Below are 23,553 nucleotides of genomic sequence, written 5' to 3' on the forward strand. Positions count from 1 at the left end.
CCTGCCTCGCCTATTACTTCCCATGAAACCTGGGCCCTCACCCACGCCTTCTCCTGGCTCCTTCTGCCTCTAAACCACCAGGATGCTTCCCCACCTGGGTGTGTCCTGCCTTCCATTTTTAGGGATCTGTGAATATAAACTTCTTCTTTCATGACAATCGTTTCCATGTCTGTGTGTTTTACCAATACCCATATAAAACCAAAATCCCAGGCATGTTTTAGAACAACAACTACAACAAAATCTATAAATATATAATGAATCTCTTGCCTACAAAATCCAACAGAATGATACAGCAGGAAGGAAACCACTGCCAGAACCAGAAAGTCCTGGGATCAAAGCTCAGGTCCCCAAACTACATAATTTTGAGTTCCAGAATTCAGAATGTTTTGGACTTTAGAGGTTGTGCTATATACATATCAAGTACTACATGACACCCTAAGTATGGTGTGGGAACACCCAATAATCAAAGACATTAATATCTCTGCTGCAAAACATTTGAATACTCATATTAAGTGAGATAAGCAGACTATAAAGTAGCCTCATGTCAGTTTAGTTCAGGTTTTGATGCCAAACAAATTATAAAAATCTTTCTTGTTTTCAAAGCATTTTGCATTTGGCGTCTGAAGCATATTTGCCTCCAATGTAAGTGAGGATTAAATGAAGTAAAGTATTCAAAGTGCAGAGCATCACTCTAGCACACAGAAAGTACCCAGTGGGTTCCCTCCATCCCTCTATAAACCACATGCTTGAGTAAGCAAATTCTTTTCTTCAGTTATAACATGTTTTCATTTCCCCCTAAAAATGACTGATAAAAGGTTCTTCTAATAACAACCACAGTGCAACAGAGACAATTATTTCCATTTTATATAAATCATAATTATTAATTAATTAACAATTGCATTTAAGCATAAAGACTAATTTCGCCAAGAAGCAAGAACAGACTTAAATAGTCACACCTGATGAGCTGATACACCTCTGTTATCTTATTTCCTGTGGCTTAGCTGCTTCTCAATGAGCACTCAGCAATCATTTGAATTAGTTTCCCCTCACAACCTCTCTATGGAAGAAGTTAGATGTTTTCCTCAACTTACAAGAGAAGATTCAGAGTCTGGGTAACTTTTTTATTTGCCTAGTGCCAACACACAAACAAATCACTTCAGCGTTAGAAAAGAATTCTCCCCTTGATAACTCTCCACTCTGACAACCTCCACAGTCCCCTTTCTTTTCACTGCTAACCTTACTAATGAGTGGTCTATCCCACTGCACCCATTACCTTGACACTCCCTCTCTCCTCAAGTCCCTCCATCCCTGGGTCACAACTAATATGACCTCCAAAGGTCACGAAACCCAAGGTCTTTTCTCTCTTCTTTTTCTCTTAAATCTCACTGTAGCACTAGGCACGGCCAGATAGGCCTGCCTTTGGCTTCAAGGACACTGAGTTCTCCTGCATCTGTTCCTCAGATGATCCTCCTCTGTGTGCGTCACCAGATCTTCATCCTTGATTCTTCAATGTGAGTATTCAGTTGGGTCAGTTCTTCACTATCTCTTAATCCCACCTTACATCCTCACCTAGAGAATTCAACTACATTCTTTTTTTTTCTTTCCTTTTTAAAGGGATGGGGTCTCGGTCTATTGCCCAGGCTGTAGTGGAATGAGACAGTCTTGGCTCACTGCAGCCTCAAAATCTGGGCTCAAGTGAACCACCTGCCTCAGCCCCCCATGTAGCTAGAATGACAGGTGTGTGCCACCACACCAGACTATTGCTTTAAAATTTTTTTTGTAGAGACAGGGTATTTTCATGTTGCCCAAGCTGGTCTTGAACTGATGGCCTCAAGTGATCCTCCCGTCTCGAATTCCTAAAGTTCTGGGATTACAGGCATGAGCTACCATGCCCAGTCTCAATTCTACTCTTAAATTCAACTGGTACCCTGGTCTATTTTCCCACTATTTAGGTTTGAACCATAAGACTGGCCTTACCAACTCCTTGTTGGACACTGCCACTCAAATGCTAGCTCAAATTAATCATTCTTTATCCAATATCTTTCATATTACTAAAATAGTACCTTATTTTCCCAATAAACTAAACTTAACACCACAGAGTCATCTTGGACTTCATCCTCTCCTCTGCTGCCAGCACTTGGTTCCTCGTCAAATCCAACTGAATAATTTCCAAAGAACTCTTTCACACATACTTTCTATTTTCACTGCCACGAACTCTAGGTTTTAATTGTTGAAAAATTAGAGCCTTTCAACAGCCCCCCAATGCTGCTCTACCTGATGCCTTCAGTCTTTCTCCTTCCAGCACTTTCTTAAAATAGCAGTTTCATATTAATTTTACTCAAGCACTCAGTAATTGTGTCATTCTCTAGCTCAGAAAAATAATCTTCATTAGTTTCCCATTCCCTAAAAAACGAAAGTTAACATTTCCTATTGAGCATTTAAAGTCTCCATAAATATGGGCCAACTTTAATTTGTGGTTTTAATTTGCCATTAAACCTACCCTGTATGTCAACCAAATCAGTCTCCTATCCAAACTCTCTGCCTGTGCTCATGCCGTTGCTTTGTATAACAAAAATAATAAAATTAATCTAAAACACAAATACCTATAATTTTAAAAATATATGCTCTGAGGAGCCAAACATGAAATAGGTGTTTTATATCACTTAGCTCTATGTGTCTCAAAAATCCTGCAAGGAGATAGTATTATCTTGTTTTTACACAGGCTTGGAAGCTTATGTAAATCTGCCAGACTCAGAAAGGCAGTTCATCTGTAAAGATAGGAAACAGAAGACCCAAAATAAAATCGATATCTTTCTTGATCAGTACCTACCAGGCTATTGACAACGTTACGCTATGATAAACAATTAACATATGCCATTTTAAGAATGTGAATGAAGATATTCTTAGGATAAATTCCTAGAAGCAGAACTACTGGGTCAAACAATACATGCAACTGCAATTTTCATTGCTACTGCCATGTGGTTTTTAAATTCTCACTTTGAGCATCTCCTCATTTCAGTATCTCCTCCAGAAATGCTGTTGAGCTTGTGCAGTTCACCCACCTGAACATCCATGAGGTCTAATTCCCTAGGGACTTCTTGACATCTATTTCAACCACCCAAGCCAGCTGGAGAATGTGCAAAATTCTTTTGACCAGTTAAAGACTTCATTCATGAGTTGACTCCTCAGAATTAATCCTAAGCAAAAGGCTCTCTGGCTTTCTATTACTCTTTCTAGGAAACTATGACTCAGACTTTAACCACACATCACCTGGTGAACTCCAGTGAAATCCAGAATAGTAATTCTATTTAAATTCTTCAGTGATTGGGTTCTATCATCCAGACAGCCCTCCTACAGATTAAAACTGTAAACTCTAGATAAAATATAAAAAACTAGTATTAAAAGGCCAGGCATGGTGGCTCATGCCTGTAATCCCAGCACTTTGGGAGGCCGAGGCGGGTGGATCACTTAAGTTAGGAGTTCGAGACCAGTCTGGTCAAGATGGTGAAACCTCATCTCTACTAAAAATACAAAAAAACTATCCGGACATGATGGCATGCACCTGTTGTCCCAGCTTACTCGGGAGGCTGATGCATGAGAATTAATTGAAACTGGGAGGCAGAGATTGCAGTGTGCCAAGATCATACCACTGCACTCCGGCCTGGGCAACAGAGAGAGACTCCATCACAAAACAAACAAACAACAACAACAACAAACAAGTATTAACAGCCACTGGATAGATACCTACAGCAAATAAAAACTGGAAGATGGCTGCCATTTGAAAGAATGAATGGTATTGGTGAGTTTCCCATCTTTACAGCTTCAATCCTGAGGGCAAGCTCCTGCCTGTGCCATGCTGGGCAGGTAAAACTCAGATAGAAAACCCACAGTCTTGAAAAACCACAGCCCAAAAAATCCACAACAGCTGAAAGTAAGAGAATTTTGGCAGTCCCTTATTAAAACTAAACAAACCCATAATCTTTGACCCAGCAAGTCTATTATTAAAATTTACCTAAGAGAAATGAAAACACATGTCCAACAAAACACTTGTATGACAGTTCACAGCAGCTTTTTAAAACAATAACAACCATAAGCTGAAAGACCCCAGGTATCCTTTAATAGAAACGTGGATGAACAGTTTTATATGCATTCAATGAAATACTACTCAATAATTTAAAACAAAAAAACCTACTGATGGATGCAACATAGATGAATCTCAAAAACTTTCACTTTAAGTATTATACAAAATAATATTATATGATTGCATTTAATGAATTCTAGAACAATCAAAACTAATCTACAGTGGGGAAAAATCAGAGCATGGGGTGCCCTGTAGGAAGTGCAGGTTGGGCATGTGCTGGGAAGAGGCTGAGATTTTCAAGGGTGGCAGTAAGGTTCTGCATCTTGACAAGAGTGAGGGTTACACAGGTGCTGCACTTGTCAGAATCTGTACAATCATACAACTAAGATTTTTGTAATTCACTGTAAATTTTAAGACACACAAAAGTAAAAAATACTCTAATTAAAGATATGCAGTGTAGTGTCAAGAGGTGAAGTTTACTGATGTCTATGATTTACTTTGAAATGCATCAAAAAAGAAGTTGGGTTTGGTTGATGAATAGAGAGGTGGAGAAATACAGGTACAGTAAATGTGGCAATATTAACTGGAGGGTACACAGGAGTGTACGGGAGTGAACCGAGAATGAACAGGAGTGAACAGGAGTTCACTGCAGAATTATTTCAACTTTACTGTGAATTTTAAATTTTGTCAATAAAAATGCTGGGGAAGAAAAATGGAAGAAATCCCTCCTGAAAACTATGTCAAATGCTTAAGTTCCCTGTCAGTTACTTATTCCCCAAAGCGGATTTCCTAGAAGACACTTCTGGACAAGTTATATATGCCTGGTCTCCGGCACTGCACTCAGCCAGCTGTTTCTGGCCACACTAAACCCATGGCCTCCCAGCTGCTTCAAGACTGGAAGAATCTCAAGCATCAAGTATACAACTCTCCACATGATTTGAGATGGAAAGGAAAGGAATCTCCCTTCTTGAATCCCTAACACAATTACTGTTGAAGTCATCTCATGACTTTTTTTCTCCCACACAATAATCCCAGGCATTAATCTCTATAACCCAAGTGCCTAGCCCAGGGCTCTTCTAACTAACATGAATTGTAGGGAACTGATGGGAACAGTGGAGAACATGAGTCTCTACTCCACCCCGGGCATCAAAACTGTCTCAGCAGCCCTCATCCAGACTCAGAGATCCTAATAAAGTAGAAATCAAAATCCACACTTGGAAGTTTCTTGGCCTTGGAATCCACAAACCATATGAAGCAATATTTGACAAAATATTCAGAGAAGATGGTAAGCAAGTTTCGCTGGGATGCACAACATGCAATATTGGCTAGAGACTGAATTACAGGGACTTTGCCAGTAAACATAAAAAATAAATAAATAAATAAATAAAACCTGCTCTACATTTAGCAGTGTGCATGAATTTAATTTGTAATGCTAGTTCTCAAATCTTGAATACAATGCATTGTCTAAACAAGTTATATGGCCAAAATCAGGTGAAATCTATGCTTAACTCTCCCCGTTCCAAGATGGCCAAATAGGAACAGCTCCGCTCTGCAGCTCCCAGCGTGATCGATGCAGAAGACAGGTGATTTCTGCATTTCCAACTGAGGTACCTGTTTATCTCACTGGGACTGGTTGGACGGTGGGTGCAGCCCACAGAGGGTGAAATGAAGCAGGGCGGGGTGTTGCCTCACACAGGAAGCGCAAGGGATTGGGAGATTTCCCTTTCCTAGCCAAGGGAAGCCATGACACATTGTACCTGAAAAAAATGGGACACTCCCGCCCAAAATACTGTGCTTTTCCCAAGGTCTTAGCAACCTGCAGACAAGGAGATTCTTTCACCTGCCTGGCTTGGCGGGTCCCATGCCCATGGGGCCTTGCTCACTGCTAGCACAGCAGTCTGAGATTGAACTGTGAGGCAGCAGCCTGGCTGGGGGAGGGGCGTCCACCATTGCTGAGGCTTGAGTAGGTAAATAAAGTGGCCAGGAAGCTCAAAGTCGGAGGAGCCCACTGCAGCTCGGCAAGGACTACTGCCTCTACAGACTCCACCTCTGTGTGCAGAGCACAGCTGAACAAAAGGCAGCAGACAACTTCTACAGACTTCAACATCCCTGTCTGACAGCTCTGAAGAGAGCAGTGGTTCTCCCAGCATAGTGTTTGAGCTCTGAGAACGGACAGACTGCCTCCTCAAGTGGGTCCCTGACCCTGTGTAGCCTAACTGGGAGACACCTCCCATTAGGGTCCAACAGACACTTCATACAGGGGGTGCCCCTCTGGGACGAAGCTTCTAGAGGAAGGATCCGGCAGTAATATTCACTGTTCTGCAATATTTGCTGTTCTGCAGCCTCCATTGGTGATAAACAGGCAAACAGCGTCTGGAGCAGACCTCCAGCAAACTCCAACAGACCTGCAGCTGAGGAACCTGACTCTTAGAAGGAAAACTAACAAACAGAAAGGAATCACATCAACATCAGCAAAAAGGACATCCACACCAAAATCCCATCTGTAGGTCACCAACATCAAAGAACAAAGGTAGATAAAACCACAAAGATAGGGAGAAACCAGAGCAGAAAAGCTGAAAATTCTAAAAACGAGAGCACCTCTTCTCCTCCAAAGGATCGCAGCTCCTCACCAGCAACGGAATAAAGCCGGATGGAGAATGACTTTGACAAGTTTACAGAAGTAGGCTTCAGAAGGTCGGTAATAACAAACTTCTCCGAGCTAAAGAAGTATGTTCTAACGTATTGCAAGGAAGCTAAAAACCTTGAAAAAGGGTTAGACAAATGTCTAACTAGAATAAACAGTGTAGAGAAGACCTTAAATGACCTGATGGAGCTGAAAACCATGGCACGAGAACTTCATGATGCATGCACAAGCTTCAGTAGCCAATTCGGTCAAGTGGAAGAGTATCAGTGATTGAAGATCAAATTAATGAAATAAAGCAAGAAGACAAGGTTAGAGAAAAAAGAGTAAAAAGAAACAAACAAAGCCTCCAAGAAATATGGGACTATGTGAAAAGACCAAATCTACGTTTGATTGGTGTACCTGAAAGTGACAGGGAGAATGGAAACAAGCTGGAAAACACTCTTCAGGATATTATCCAGGAGAACTTCCCCAACCTAACAAGACAGGCTAACATTCAAATTCAGGAAATACAGAGAACACCACAAAGATACTCCTTGAGAAGAGCAACCCCAAGACACATAACTGTCAGATTCACCAACATTGAAATAAAGGAAAAAATGTCAAGGGCAGCCAGTGTGAAAGGTTGGGTTGCCCACAAAGGGAAGCCCATCAGACTAACAGCAGATCTCTTTGCAGAAACCCTACAAGCCAGAAGAGAGTGGGGGCCAATATTCAACATTCTTAAAGAAAAGAATTTTCAACCCAGAATTTCATATCCAGCCAAACCAAGCTTCATAAGGGAAGGAGAAATAAAATCCTTCATAGACAAGCAAATGCTGAGGTTTTGTCACTACCAGGCCTGCCTTACAAGAGCTCCTAAAGGGAGCACTAAACATGGAAAGGAACAACTGGTATCAATCACGGTAAAAACATGCCAAATTGTAAAGACCATCAATGCTAGGAAGAAACTGCATCAATTAACGGGCAAAATAACCAGCTAACATAATGACAGGATCAAATCCTCACATAACAATATTAACCTAAATATAAATGGGCTAAATACTCCAATTAAAAGACACAGACTGGCAAATTGGATAAAGAGTCAAGACCCATCAGTGTGCTGTATTCAGGAGACCCATCTCACATGTAGAGACATACATAGGCTCAAAATAAAGGGATGGAGGAAGATCTACCAAGCAAATGGAAAGCAGAAAAAAAGCAGGGGTTGCAATCCTAGTCTCTGATAAAATAGACTTTAAACCAACAAAGATCAAGAGAGACAGAGGAGGCCATTACATAATGGTAAAGGGATCAATTGAATAAGAAGAGCTAACTATCCTAAATATATATGCACCCAATACAGGAGCACCCAGATTCATAAAGCAAGTCTTTAGAGACCTAAAAGAGACTTAGACTCCCACACAGTAATAATGGGAGACTTTAACACCCCACTGTCAATATTAGACAAATCAATGAGAAAGAAGGTTAACAAGAATATCCAGGACTTGAACTCAGCTGTGGACCAAGCGGACCTAATAGACATCTACAGAACTCTCCACCCCAAATCAACAGAATATACATTCTTCTCAGCACCACATCGCACTTATTCTAAAATTGACCACATAATTGGAAGTAAAACACTCCTCAGTAAATGTAAAAGAACACAAATCAAAACAAACTTTCTCTCAGACCACAGTGCAATCAAATTAGAACTCAGGATTAAGAAACTCACTCAAAACCACACAACAACATGGAAACTGAACAACCTGCTCCTGAGTGACTACTGGGTACATAACGAAATGAAGGCAGAAATAAAGATGTTCTTTGAAACCAATGAGAACAAAGACACAATGTACCAGAATTCCTGGGACACATTTAAAGCAGTGTGTAGAGGGAAATTTATAGCACTAAATGCCCACAAGAGAAAGCAGGAAAGATATAAAATCAACACCTAACATCACAACTAAAAGAACTAAAGAAGCAAGAGCAAACAAATGCAAAAGCTAGCAGAAGGCAAGAAATAACTAAGATCAGGCCAGGCGCGGTGGCTCACGCTTGTAATCCCAGCACTTTGGGAGGCCGAGGCGGGCGGATCACGAGGTCAGGAGATCGAGACCACGGTGAAACCCCGTCTCTACTAAAAATACAAAAAATGAGCTGGGCGTGGTGGCGGGCGCCTGTAGTCCCAGCTACTCGGAGAGGCTGAGGCAGGAGAATGGCGTGAACCCGGGAGGCGGAGCTTGCAGTGAGCTGAGATCGCACCACTGCACTCCAGCCTGGGCAACAGAGCGAGACTCCGTCTCAAAAAAAAAAAAAAAAAAAAAGAAATAACTAAGATCAGAGCAGAACTGAAGGAGATAGAGACACAAAAAACCCTTCAAAAAATCAATGAATCCAGGAGCTGGTTTTTTGAAAAGATCAACAAAATTGATAGACCGCTAGCAAGAGTAATAAAGAGGAAAAGAGAAAAGAACCAAATAGACGCAATAAAAAATGATAAGGGGGATATCACCACCGATCCCACAGAAATACAAACAACCATCAGAGAATACTATAAACACCCTACTCAAATAAACTAGAAAATCTAGAAGAAATGGATAAATTCCTGGAAACATACACCCTCCCAAGACTAAACCAGGAAGAAGGTGAATCTCTGAATAGACCAATAACAGGCTCTGGAATTGAGGCAATAATTAACAGCCTACCAACCAAAAAAAGTCCAGGACCAGACAGATTCACAGCTCAACTCTACCAGAGGTACAAAGAGGAGCTGGTACCATTCCTTCTGACACTATTCCAATCAATAGGAAAAGAGGGAATCCTCCCTAACTCATTTTATGAGGTCAGCATCATCCTGATACCAAAGCCTGGCAGAGACCACAACAAAAAAAAGAGAATTTTAGATCAATATCCCTGATGAACATTGATGCAAAAATCCTCAATAAAATACTGGCAAACCAAATCCAGCAGACACCAAAAGCTTATCCACCACGATCAAGTCAGCTTCATCCCTGGGATGCAAGGCTGGTTCAACATACACAAATCAATAAACATAATCCATCACATAAACAGAACCAATGACAAAAACCATATGATTATCTCAATAGATGCAGAAAAGGCCTTCAACAAAATTCAACAGCCCTTCATGCTAAAAACTCTCAATAAATTAGGTATTGATGGAACGTATCTCAAAATAATAAGAGCTATTTATGACAAATCCACAGCCAATATCATACTGAATGGGCAAAAACTGGAAGCATTCCCTTTGAAAACTGGCACAAGACAGGGATGCCCTCTCTCACCACTCCTATTCAACATAGTGTTGGAAGTTCTGGCCAGGGCAATCAGGCAAGAGAAAGAAATAAAGGGTATTCAATTAGGAAAAGAGGAAATGAAATTATCTCTGTTTGCAGATGACATGATTGCATATCTAGAAAACCCAATCATCTCAGCCCAAAATCTCCTTAAGCTGACAGGCAACTTCAGCAAAGTCTCAGGATACAAAATCAATGTGCAAAAATCACAAGCATTCCTATACACCAATAACAAACAGAGAGCCAAATCATGCATGAACTCCCATTCACAACTGCTAAAAAGAGAATAAAATACCTAGGAATACAATTTACAATGGATGTGAAGGGCCTCTTCAAGGAGAACTACAAACCACTGCTCAGCAAAATAAAAGAGGATACAAACAAATAGAAGAATATTCCATGCTTATGGATAGGAAAAATCAATATAGTGAAAATGGTCATCCTGCCCAAGGTAATTTATAGATTCAATGCCATCCCCATCAGGCTACCAATGACTTTTTTCACAGAATTGGAAAAAACTACTTTAAAGTTCATATGGAACCAAAAAAGAGCCCACATTGCCAAGACAATCCTAAGCAAAAAAAACAAAGCTGGAGGCATCATGCTACCTGACTTCAAACTATACTACAAGGCTACAGTAACCAAAATAGCATGGTACTGGTACCAAAACAGATATAGAGACCAATAGAAGAGAACAGAGCCCTCAGAAATAATACCATGCATCTACAACCATCTGTTCTTTGACAAACCTGACAAAAACAAGAAATGGGGAAAGGATTCCCTATTTAATAAATGGTGCTGGGAAAACTGGCTAGCCGTATGTAGAAAGCTGAAACTGGATCCCTTCCTTACACCTTATACAAAAATTAATTCAAGATGGATTAAAGACTTACATGTTAGACCTAAAACCATAAAAACCCTAGAAGAAAACCTAGGCAATACCATTCAGGACATAGGCGTGGGCAAGGACTTCATGTCTAAAACACCGAAAGCAATGGCAACAAAAGCCAAAATAGACAAATTGGATCTAATTGAACTAAAGAGCTTCTGCGTGGCAAAAGAAACTACCATTGGAGTAAACAGGCAACCTACAGAATGGGAGAACATTTTTGCAATCTACTCATCTGACAAAGGGCTAATATCCAGAATCTACAGAGAACTGAAACAAATCTACAAGAAAAAAAGCAAACAACCCCATCAAAAAGTGGGCAAAGGATATGAACAGACACTTCTGAAAACATCTATGCAGCCAACAGACACATGAAAAAATGCTCATCATCACTGGCCATTAGAGAAATGCAAATCAAAACCACAATGAGATACCATCTCACACCAGTTAGAATGGTGATCATTAAAAAGTCAGGAAACAACAGGTGCTGGAGAGGATGTGGAGAAATAGGAACACTTTTACACTGTTGGTAGGAGTGTAAATTAGTTCAACCATTGTGGAAGACCGTGTGGCGATTCCTCAAGGATCTAGAACTAGAAATATCATTTGACCCAGCGATCCCATTACTGGGTATATACCCCAAGGATTATAAATCATGCTACTATAAAGACATATGCACACGTATGTTTATTGCGGCACTATTCACAATAGCAAAGAGTTGGAACCAACCCAAATGTCCATCAATGACAGATTGGATTAAGAAAATGTGGCACATAAACCATGGAATACTATGCAGTCATAAAAAATGATGAGTTCATGTCCTTTGTAGGGACATGGATAAAGCTGGAAGCCATCATTCTCAGCAAACTATCGCAAGGACAGAAAACCAAACACCACATGTTCTCACTCATAGGTGGGAAATGAACAATGAGAACACTTGGACACAGGGGTGGGGAACATCACACATCAGGACCTGGTCGGGGGGTGGGGAGCTGGGGGAGGGATAGCATTAGGAGAAATAACTAATGTAAATGACGAGTTGATGGGTGCAGCAAACCAACATGGTACATGTATATATATGTAACAAACCTGCACGTTGTACACATGTACCCTAGAACTTAAAGTATAATAAAAAATAATAGTAATAATAAAATTTAAAAAAAAAACAGAAATCTATGCATAAGCCTTCAAGTGCTAATTTGGTGCAAAGTAAGTGCCTCTGGAAAGCACTCTGATAAATTTAATTCTAGTACAAAACTCACAGAGGAAAGTTGCCCATATTATTGACTTGGAAATCATTAAATCATTCATTTTGCTAAATAATGACCAATTTTCTTTAGTTAGTCTCCATAAAAATCTTTTCATCAACTTTATTAAAAAGTTCTAAAAAGTCAGATTATGTTAGGAAGTTTAATTTGTATTATGACCTACTTCTAAAGTCAAGAATTACTTTTTTTACCACAATTTTTAATCTGTGTCATTTATAACCTACATCACTCTTCAATTCTGCTGAGTTTCTGACAAATATTTGATACTATAAAATAGCCAAAGGTAACTCCCAGATATATTGGCATTATCAAAATATACAAAACGTGATAGGGAATATGAAAATGCTTCATAAATTATAAACCCAAATGTAAATAAAAGAGATTATTATTATTATTATTAAAATCATCTGTATATTTAATATTGATGGTATAGTAATACACTTTCTTAATGTAAATTGTAAGCGCTCTGAAATGTTTTTATCGTTCAATGATATTTGAAATTTTTAACTGCTTAACAGACTTAGATTCTTTCTCTGGTGAAATATTAAAATCTGACTGTCAGAAAATATAATCTCAAGAAACACCAGGGCAGAGAAAAAGTCACTGCAGGCCCTTAAAATCCCATAGACGTGACTAAGAACAGTACACACACTAGGATGCAGACGCACTAAGAGCATACGCTCAGTTCACTGGCCCAATGACTCCGACAGACATGCTCTACTTTCATCATGGTGAGGAGACATTCATTGTGCACCTACCACATAGAAAATCCTCACAGCTGTGAGGAAAAAAGAGTGAGAAGTAGATGTGGTACTCAGAGTTTGAGCCTTAAGTTGAAGATACCACACACAGCCATAAAAGACATAGGGAGCTTTCTCTGTGCTTTCTGGTGAGAAGCTCAGAGAGTTAAGTCTCAGTATGAAGAATGGACACACGAGGCTGGGGAGAATCTAATATCTGAAGTGAAACTTTCCAAACAGTCGTGACTATGGTTTCACAACTGAATCCCCAGAGGTTCTCTAGAAAACACTTGATGTATGAGCTGGGTGTGGTCTGGGAGGCTGAGATGGGAGGATTGCCTGAGCCCAGGAGTTTGATACCAGCCTGGGCAACATGTGGAGACTCTGTCTCTACATTAACAAAAAAAAAATTAGCTGGGCATGGTGGTGCGCACCTGTAGTTTCAGCTACTCAGGAGGCAGTGGTGGGAGGGTCACTTGTGCACAGGAGGTTGAGATTGCAGTGAGCCACAATCACGCCACTGCACTCCAGCCTGGACGACAGAGCAAGACCCTGTCTCAAAACAAACAAACAAACAAAAAACAAAACAAAACAAAACAAAAAAACCTGGGCCCAACTCCACAGTTTCTGAAAAAAAAAAAAAAAAAAAAAAAAAAAATCACCTACAACGGATTCTAGGGCCACAATATTTCTTAAAAATTCCTAAGAGATTCTAAAGTGTAACCAGGAAGGAGAACTACAGAGGTAAGTTTGAAAAAATTGTGAAATCCTAATTGGATCGACTGAAGGGCAAGGTGGTAGCGAGGACAATCACGCAGGTCGGGGACCAGTCTGAGCGAAGGCGCACATCAGGGTGCCATCAGAGAGCAACAGCCCGGGACAGAACATTCAGGCTGTTATGCTCATTTTGTACATAAGAAAATGGAAGCAAAGGAAAATGGAATAAATATTCTTCTGCTTGAAATCCCTAGAGCTTTTGACAGAGGGTTCCTTCAAAATGTTTAAATTCACTCACAAAGCCTTGCATTTCTTCTCAGGCTACTATCGCTTCATCTCTCCACTGGCTGGCCACACATACCCTTCCTCTCCAGGTATTGGAATAGCTTACAAATCCCTGAAAAATCATAAAGTTTTAAATCTTCTTTGCCTCTATGAATTTTATTCCCTCTTCCTAAAATATCCCATTTCTTCTTCCTCCAAACCCACCTCTCTATCCATTTCCTCCCTTATTCATCCTTCCAAGTCCAAGTCAAATATCGGCTGCTTCAGAAGGCCTCCTCACAACACCTTCTCCCTCAGCTGCCACCTCTACAATCCCAATGCCTCTGGGTTTGCCTGTCATAGCGCCTATCACACACAAATCTATCTGTCTCCCCAACTCTTTTATAAGCCCGTTGAAGGCAGGGACAATGTCTTCTACTTTATATTCTAAGTTCCTAGGACAGGGCTAGCACACAGGTGGCTCGAGGACCTCTCCTTCAGTGAATAATGTCCACACGGTTAGAAAGGGAACTGGAAGAGATCCCTGATCATCTTCAAGTATGTTTCTCACACTCCATAAAGCTCCACAAGAATACCTCACTATTTGCTTTACTTCTCAAGATCATTTTGATGTCTCATCATTTAGTTATCAACTACAACAAAGATGGCTGAGCACTGTAAGGATTCTATGAAAAGAGGAGGCCGACTAACCCAGAAATATGCACCTCTCAAGGGCCTAATTGCTTACATACTCAACGTTTCTCCAAAAACAGCACTAGAAAATATCAGAAGCTTTAATGTATTAAACTGAGCAATCAGTTTGAGAGGGTCTACTCCAAGAAAGCAGCCATCTTTAAGACCTTTAACCATGTGCTTCCGTTATTTTGCCTTTTTGTAAACCATACCTTTTACATGAGAGGTATTCAAATTCACATACCTGTACAAGCATACCTCAAAGATACTGTGAGTTTTGTTCCAGACTGCTACAATAAAGCAAATATTGCAATAAACTGTATCACACAAATTATTCGGTTTCTCAGTGCATATCAAAGTTGTATTTACACTATACTGTAGTCTACTAAGCATGCAGTAACATTATGTCTAGAAACCCATGCATATGCCTTAATTTAAAAATACTTCATTGCTAAAAACTGCTAATAATCATCAGAGCGTTCAGTAAATCCTAATCTTTTTGCAGGTGAAGGGTCTCAATGTTGATGGCTGCTGACTGATCAGGATTGTGGTTGCTGAGGGTTGTGGTGGCTGTGGCAATTTCTCAAAATGAACCAATCTCTGCTAGCTTCATACTTTTCTTCTGTAGCTTCCTTACCTCTCTCAGCCTTCACAGAATTAAAGGCAGTAAAAGGGACCTGTTCTGGATTATACTTTGGCTTAAGGGAATGTTGTGGCTGGTTTGATCTTCTATCCAGGCCACTGAAACTCTCTCCACATCAGCAATATGGTTGTTTTGCTTTCTTATCATCTGTGTGCTCACTGGAGTAGTACTTTTAATTTCCTTCAAGAACTTTTCCTCTGCATCCACAACTTGGCTAACTATTTGGTGCAAGATGCCTAGCTTTCAGTCTTTCTCAGCTTTCAACACACCTTCCTCACTAAGCTTAATCATTTCTAGCTTTTAATTTAGAGATGGGCAACTCTTCCTTTCACTTGAATATTTATAGGCCATTATAGGGTTATTAACTTGCCTCATTTCAATATTGTTGTGTCTCAGAGAACAGAGAGACCCAAGAAGAGGGAGAGAGATGGAAAATGGCTGGTCAGTGGAGCAGTCAAAACACACACAACATTTATCAATTAAGTTTACATCTTATATTGGTGCAGTTCATGGTGCCCCAAAACAATTGCAATAGTAACATCAAAGATCACTAATCACAAATTACCATAACAGATACAATAATAATGAAAAAGTTTGAAATATTGTGAGAATTATCAAAATGTGACACAGACATGAAATGGGTATACAGTGTTGAAAAAATGGTTCTGATAGACTTGCTTGACATAGCGTTGCTATAAACCTTCAATTTTTTAAAAAGTACTGTATCTGCGAAGTGCAATACAGCACAGAACAACAAAATAAGGTATGCTCAGACTTTATAGACTAAATAATAAAAATATCGTATAAACCAATGTTTGCAAATGTTCTGGTTATTACTTCAGTCCATTATTATGCCAAATAATAGGTCCACATCCAACCTAGTATTTTCTTAAGGTCTCAGATTCTATCTGTACAAACTACCTTGATAACCAATCATATTTAATCCATGGGCAACTGATGTAAGACAATAAAAAGAAAAGCAAGAAGTAATGAAGAATAATTAAACAGGGAAAGAGAAACATGACTATACTTTTCATATATACTCAATTTCAACTGTAAGATGTACCATAAATTTAATAATAGCTTTTTGAAGAAGAAAAGAAACATAAATATATCCATAACTTGATACATGCCCTGATTAGAGAAGGATAGGTAGAAAAACATGCATCTCAGAACTGAAGAAATATGGTATACTTAGTAAAAACCTCTAGTGTTCAAGGGACCCGCACAGTGGATAGGGAAGTGGTATTTGCCTCTCCTCTCCCCAGCAGCATGTGAGTACTGATTGATAGAAAAAAACATCTAAAAATAAGCTACAGTATAAGCTTTTGGGGGGAATTAGCAGTTCCATTCCCTGTATGCATTTTCCCAAATTTTACTTTATATAGCAACGTGCTCAGTTAACAGACGGCACTGCCCAGGCTTATTGGCAGTTAGAGGTGGCCAGTAATACAATAAAAAGTAATAATAAGTAATAAAATAAGTGCAAGCTGTGGATAGGACTTTCAAGAAAACTGCTTTTCCTTCACCCTTTTCCTCCTCACTGACATCTGAAATATAGACGAGATAACTGAAGTTCCAGCAGCCTTTGAATTATGAGATATTCGCTAAGGATGGCAGAGCAGAGAGAGGGGGAATTGAAAGGACACAGTCAAAGAAACTATCCTAGAACCTTAAAAAGAAGGAGGCTGAAGGAAAAAAAGGTATAAATTGTAAGCTGTCTTTGGTAAACTTGCATGCATTTAATTCTTTTCAAAAATTTCCACATGGAAAGATATTCCACCAAGCAGAAAATTCTGAAGATGAAATATAATCTACATTCTATTAAGCATAAAATCAGGAAATAAATTTTATTGAGCATTTTTTCCATTCACTAGGAGAATCACTTTACATAACTAGCCGGTTAAAGATAGGAATGATATTCATCCCTTTAAATCCTCAATATAAGTACAAATCCTGAAAATAGTAGGTTCTCAATAAATGTTTTAAACAAAATTAATAAATGGATGAATGAATGAATGATGGTGTCAAGTTATGCAATTCAAAATTACTGAAAAATTTCATTTCCAAACTCTTGTTCATTTGTAAATTCTTGGTTAACAATGTTCACCTAGTTACACACTGTCAAGGAACTAGAACCTTCTCTCTTACCTTCAGTTGTTGGAAATACTTCTCCTTTATTTTTAGCCTCTGCCAATTTTCCAGTTCTCAGCAATACTTCTGCAAAGCTTTCCACTGGAACATGCTGATAGGTGTCATAGGTCCCTTCAGACTACACAAAAGAAGCAGTTTCACTATGTAGTAGGGTGCCTTTTGTCCTACAAATATATGCTTAGAAAACAATTATAGGATGTTATGTTTTCTGGTGACTTGAATAATAACTGCTCACAAACTAAAGCATATTATTTTATGAAACACTTTTAAACAGATTTTAATCTCATAATGTGTCATAATATATACCAAAAAAAATGTAAAAACCAACGAATAACATGAATAAGAACCAAGACAAATAAGTCTATTTTCAAGAAAATTTTAGTTTTTGTTTCTACTGTCTACGACAGCATGACAGTTAAATCTATCTTCTTAGACACACTGTCCTTACCTCAGTGACAAAAGGATTTGAGATGACAGATTCATAAAAAGGATGACACCCTTGTTTCTCTAGATCTTCATTGGCTGTAGTTCCGATTTGATATGCACCACCACATTTTTGCCCCTAAAAACAAAAAAGTACAGAACAATGGATAAAAAGAAAGAGAAGACAAGGAGGTAGAAGAAGTAAAAGCAAGGAAAGAAGGGAGAGAGGGAGGAAGAAAGGGCTGATTTCAGGAGAAATTGGTCAATGCCTCCTGCGCTTCCCACGACCTAAAAAGAGAGCCAGAGTCACACAGATACCCGGCAGAGAATGAAGGATCATAACTACATGCTAAGAGCAGCACATCAACCTCACCCTGCAGTGCCTTTTTCTTTTCCTGGTCACTTTGATATCAATGAATTAGAAACACTGAAGTAATCAATGTTGTTCACATGGTGAGTTTTTACACTACAGTCAGAATAACCACTTGAAAACATCATCTTGTCCGTGTTGCTGCCCTCCTTAAAAATCCTTTAGTAGCTCTGAACGAGGCAAACAACCAATAGCCTAACAACTAAACTATGCAGAATATCATTTGAGGTTGTTATATGTTAACTAACATTAAAGGCTAACTTTCCACCTCAACCAAACTGCCTGCTTTATGCATCCTATCGGCTTCTACGTCTTTCTCCCACTGTGAGGGTCCTGCCATGCCGACTGCCTGGTTAGATCCTAACTTTCCTTCCAGGCCCTGAAAACAGACTTATTTGTCTTGGTTCTTACTCATGTTATTCATTGGTTTTTACATGTTTTTTTGGTATATATTATTCAGGCCTTACCTGGTGAATCCTTGCCAGATGGACGCAAGATGATATGACTGTGTCCCTTTGATGATCCCCATCTCTTTCACAACTACTACCCACACACACGGCTTTAAGACTTGTTACCAGCACTGCAGATTAGCAAGAACTTTAGTACGCCTAGATTATAATTATGTTTTGCTCCTTCAAATAGATTGTAAAGCTCCTTACTGGAAGAGCCAAGTAAAAGGAATTCACCCATTCCTCCAAGGTTTATTGTGGTTACTTTATGCCAAGCATAGTCTAGGGAAATGATGAAGCTGCCACTGCAAATTACAGCTGAGATTTAATAGCGTCTCAGTAAACGGCATTTTCATTTATCCAACTGTTTGGACTACTGTCCTTAGGTCTCCTCTTTCTTCCACATCCAGACCACCAGCAGGTCTAAAAAATACATCCCATCCCCAAACAAACTTCTTCCCACTGCCTTCATCACAACCCTTTTCAAACTACCCACTTCTCTCACCAGGAGGACTGATTTCACTGTGTCTTTTCTTCTCTTTGTACAGCACTTAAATGAGCATAGTAAAAATAAAGTTGGATCACACAATTGCATTGCCGAAATTCTCCAAAAGCTTTCCATCTTATTCAAACTCTATAGTCATTATCACAGTCTACATAAGGCTTTCAATGATGGGTCTCCCCACCACCTTCTGATCTCATCTCCTACCATTCTCCCCATTGTTCACTCAGCGCAGACCACACTGGCCCCTTTTATGTTCTATGCAGATGTCAAGTGTGCTGCCCCAGTCCAGGGGAGCTAGGGTTTGTATTTGTTCTCCTTGGTTCAATCATATCTCTGCTCAAAGTGACTCCTTTTCTGAAAAATCTAACTCCTCTATCTTAATCAGAACTTCACTCCTCAGTATTTACCTACCTTGCTTATGTTATTTTTGTCATGCTTGTTATCACCTGCCATTAAATTATTATACAAATATGTATTTTCTGTGTCTCCCTCGCTGACATGTAAGTTCCACAGGAGAAGGGAATTAGACTGAAGTGTTTCTCCACCATATTCCCAGTGAATAGGACAGTATTTGACAGGAAAATAATGCCTAATAAGTATTTGCTGAATGAATGAATGAGATGCACATGGAGTGTTTGTTTGAGGCGAACTGCTAATAGTTGTATGTTTTTCCTCTTTGTTTTCCCGTGTGAGATTAAAGGACTTCAGTATGAGAATGCAGAGCAAACTCAATTGCTCTACTGACTGCCCTGACTTTGACTTCCAGAATGGAAGCAAGAATCTGTTCTACTGTTCTCTTTCCTGAGAGCCCCCGAGTCTGCCTCCTAGCACTCCTCCTCAACTACCAGTCTGTAGAAATACAGCAAAAGCAAGTAAGCATTGACAAAATTTTTCTTTTCATCTCACTAAATTCTGATATATAAGCCAACCTTACTTAAATCTCTATTAGTGTCCTTTGCAAGTACTCCATGGGAATATACTACATTCTATAAAACAGATTACTCATTCCCTACCTGACGAGAGGCCTACATTTCTTTTTCCTTTTTTTTTTTTTTTTTGAGACGGAGTCTCGCTCTGTCGCCCAGGCTGGAGTGCAGTGGCGCAATCTCGGCTCACTGCAAGCTCCGCCTCCCGGGTTCACGCCATTCTCCTGCCTCAGCCTCTCCGAGTAGCTGGGACTACAGGCGCCCGCCACCACGCCTGGCTAATTTTTTGTATTTTTAGTAGAGACGGGGTTTCACCGTGGTCTCGATCTCCTGACCTCGTGATCCACCCGCCTCGGCCTCCCAAAGTGCTGGGATTACAAGCGTGAGCCACCGCACCCGGCCGAGAGGCCTACATTTCTTAAGAGATTGTTTTAACAATCTAGAGAAGATAAAGATGTAACAGTGAAAACAACTGAAACATTGCTAATGAATTTATATAAAACATGCAGTTGATTTTAAAAAGAAAGATGCATTGCTTACCTGAAGGGGTCGAAGGTAAGTTAAAGACTTCTTCCACCACTGCCCATCACTGACAGCCTGCAGCACTGCTTTGGTAGTGGTTGTGGTATTGGAAAGGACTTTCATGGTGGTAGCAGTGGTCCAGCGTAATAGGTCAGCTGAATTGCTACCTGGAACACCTACTTCATCCTGTGTTAAAGAAACAAAATAGCAAGGGCAAAAATGTATTACCATAAGAACAGAGAAGACAGTGATAATGTGACTGCTTAAAATGATCAGATATTAAACTTGAAGACAGATAAATTTAAAAATCCATCCGTCTTTACTTGTAACAAAATAAATGTTAAAAGAGCACTATCAACATATTGTTCCTCTCTCAATCATTTGCCAAAAAATAAAAATAGAATTGGGAAAAGAGAAAAACACCATAGTGTATTAAATAATCCCTCAGAAATATTTATAAAGCAAATAATTGGCATTTTATTTTTCACCAATCTAATATCCTAACCATGAGATACTCATATTTGTTTCCTTGACAATACATTTTGAAGTATTTATTATTTAGATTAATTAAGAAATATATTATGCATCTGAATAATGCCACTGTGACCCAGAAAGAAGTAGAACATTCAGACAATCAACCTTTAACTATTAAAAGGCGTGTTTTCCATCCAAACAAGTAGGTAATTAACAGCGTTTCATGGGTTTATAATGTGGTACCTCCTGCCAATCTTGAAGCAATCAGCTGAAATTCTCACTCTCCATTTACCAATCTGAGAGATTCCACGAGGAGAAAATGTCAATACATTAATTACAGTCTTTTAAACAGAAAGGATGAAGACCATATCTGCATTTAGTCAAAGAAATTATTTGTTGTATAACTTCTTAGTTTAGTGTCTATCCACTTCCACTTACTATTTTTTTCTTAAGAATCTCAGTTAAACAGAAGAAAAACTTAAGGCTTAGTTTATCAATACCAATAGCTTGTTGTGATCACAGAAGGATAACATAATAGCTTAGTTTGGCTCCTTAGATCTACATCATGTTATTCATTAAGACACAATGTAAGTAATAATAAAGTAATAAATCATGTAATCATTAATTACCTGGGCATCATCACATAACAAATACTTAAAACTCACTCTTTTAGATCAACCTGACAGTTGCCATATATGGTAAGTAGAATTATGGGCCCCCAATGATGGCCATATCCTAATCCCTAGAACTTGTGACTATGTAACATGCCATGGCAAAGAAAATTTGCAGGTGTGATTAATGCTACAGACCTTAAAGTGAGGAGATTATCCTGAATTATCTGAGTAGGACCAAGCTAATCACAAGAGCCCTTAAAGCAGAGGATATTTCTCAATGAGAATCAGGGAGAGTGAGTGTCAGAGATAAGCCATGAGGGAAGAGGCAGGAGAGATTTGAAGCAGGAGGGAACTCAACCCACAGTTGTCGGCTTTGAAGAGGAAAAAAGGGAACCACAGGCCAAAGAATGTAGGCCGCCTGTAGACACTGAGAACAGCCCTCAGGCGACATCCAGTAAGATAATGCAAACCTCAGTCCTACAACCATAAGGAATTAAATCTACCAACACCATGAATGAGCACAGAAACAAGATCTTCTCCAGAGCCCTCTGGAAAAGAACACAGCCTTGTTGGCACCTTGATTTTGGCCTTGTGTGGCTCTAAGAAGAGATTCAACCAAGCCTGTCAAATTTCTGTCCTATGGGAATGGTAAAATAATCAACTGTATTGTTGTAAAGCTGCTAAGTTCATGGTAATATACGACAGTAGCAACAGAAAACAAATATATTATGTTAGGACACAAATAAATGCATTTATTCTTACTTCTAAAGGGAAATGTATGTAAGCTGTATTAACCAGTGCTTACAATTTACCCAACTGGCTGTTGTTTAGGGTCGCCCATAAGTATTCTAAAGTGGCTTGGTCATGCAAAAAAAAAAAAAAAAAAAAAATTGTTTCTTGTTGGTTTCTTGGGCATTAGAAAGTGCAAAAACCATCAACTCAATACAATATTATATACTATAATTTAATTATGAAAACAGCAACATATAAAAATGAATGACATATAAATAAAGAAAAAAACAGATAAAAAGTCTGTATACTGTCAAGGCAACAATGCAAAAAGTAATTGCTTGAGGTTTGAGTGCCAATAAAATACAGTACCTCCTCCTGGGTTCCAGATTGTGGCAGATACTACAGTTTAGTTCACTCAGCTCCACTCAGACCCCCTTACAGACTGTCTTACTGTTGCTAGAAGTTGAGAAGCTAAAAACTACATTTCCTCAATTCCCTTATAGCTGGTGTACCACACATGAACTCATTTTCTCTCTCAGTTTATATATCTCATGCTAGGCAATGGAGTGACAAAAATGAGTAAGACACAGGCTCTGCCCTCAAGGAGCTCAGAAAATAGGAAGGAAAGCAGAGATATAGAGAAATAATTACAGAATAATAACAACTTTTATACGAGAGGTATTAACACATAGAGTATTATGAGAACAGGAAGAGAGATCATTACATCCTCTGCCTGGAGGCATAATCACAGAAGGCTTCGCAGAGAAGGTAATCTTTCAGTGGGAAAAAATTGAGGGTTTCCAGAGAAGAACTGGTGAAAATGATTTCAGGAAGAAAATGCAACTTAAGAGGATGCAACTTCTGAAACATGGCAAAATACAGGAACCTTAAGTGACTCAGCAAAGCCACAGAACGCAGCATAGAAAGAGAAATAGCAGGACGTGAGGATGAAAGAAGGTACAGGTAAGCCCAGCAAGAGACCTATAAACCACGCCAAAGAACCTCCATTGTCAACTAGAGGGAAGGGAAAGCCACTGGAAGGCTTTAAACAAAGGGAGTAACATAATCAGATTTGTGTTTCAGTAACATTACTCCAGAAGCAAGAATCCAGTTAGGAGACTGGTGCCTCAGTCCCAGCTTAAAATAATTAGG

General features: G+C 39.3%; 1 protein-coding gene across 1 annotated transcript in view; it reads right to left on the minus strand.

Moving 5' to 3' along the window:
* Nucleotides 1–23,553, minus strand: part of NBAS (NBAS subunit of NRZ tethering complex) — a 388,298-nt gene that overhangs the window by 142,479 nt on the left and 222,266 nt on the right. Inside the window, exons 36-38 of the mRNA XM_030800558.1 lie at nt 20,600–20,767; nt 17,835–17,948; nt 17,384–17,504 (exon numbers count right to left, since the gene is read on the minus strand). Of these exons, the coding sequence (XP_030656418.1) occupies nt 17,384–17,504; nt 17,835–17,948; nt 20,600–20,767 (403 nt within the window). The remainder of the gene's footprint in view (nt 1–17,383; nt 17,505–17,834; nt 17,949–20,599; nt 20,768–23,553) is intronic.

Source organism: Nomascus leucogenys, chromosome 19 (assembly GCF_006542625.1).
Source record: "Nomascus leucogenys isolate Asia chromosome 19, Asia_NLE_v1, whole genome shotgun sequence".
Taxonomy (NCBI): Eukaryota; Metazoa; Chordata; class Mammalia; order Primates; family Hylobatidae; genus Nomascus; species Nomascus leucogenys.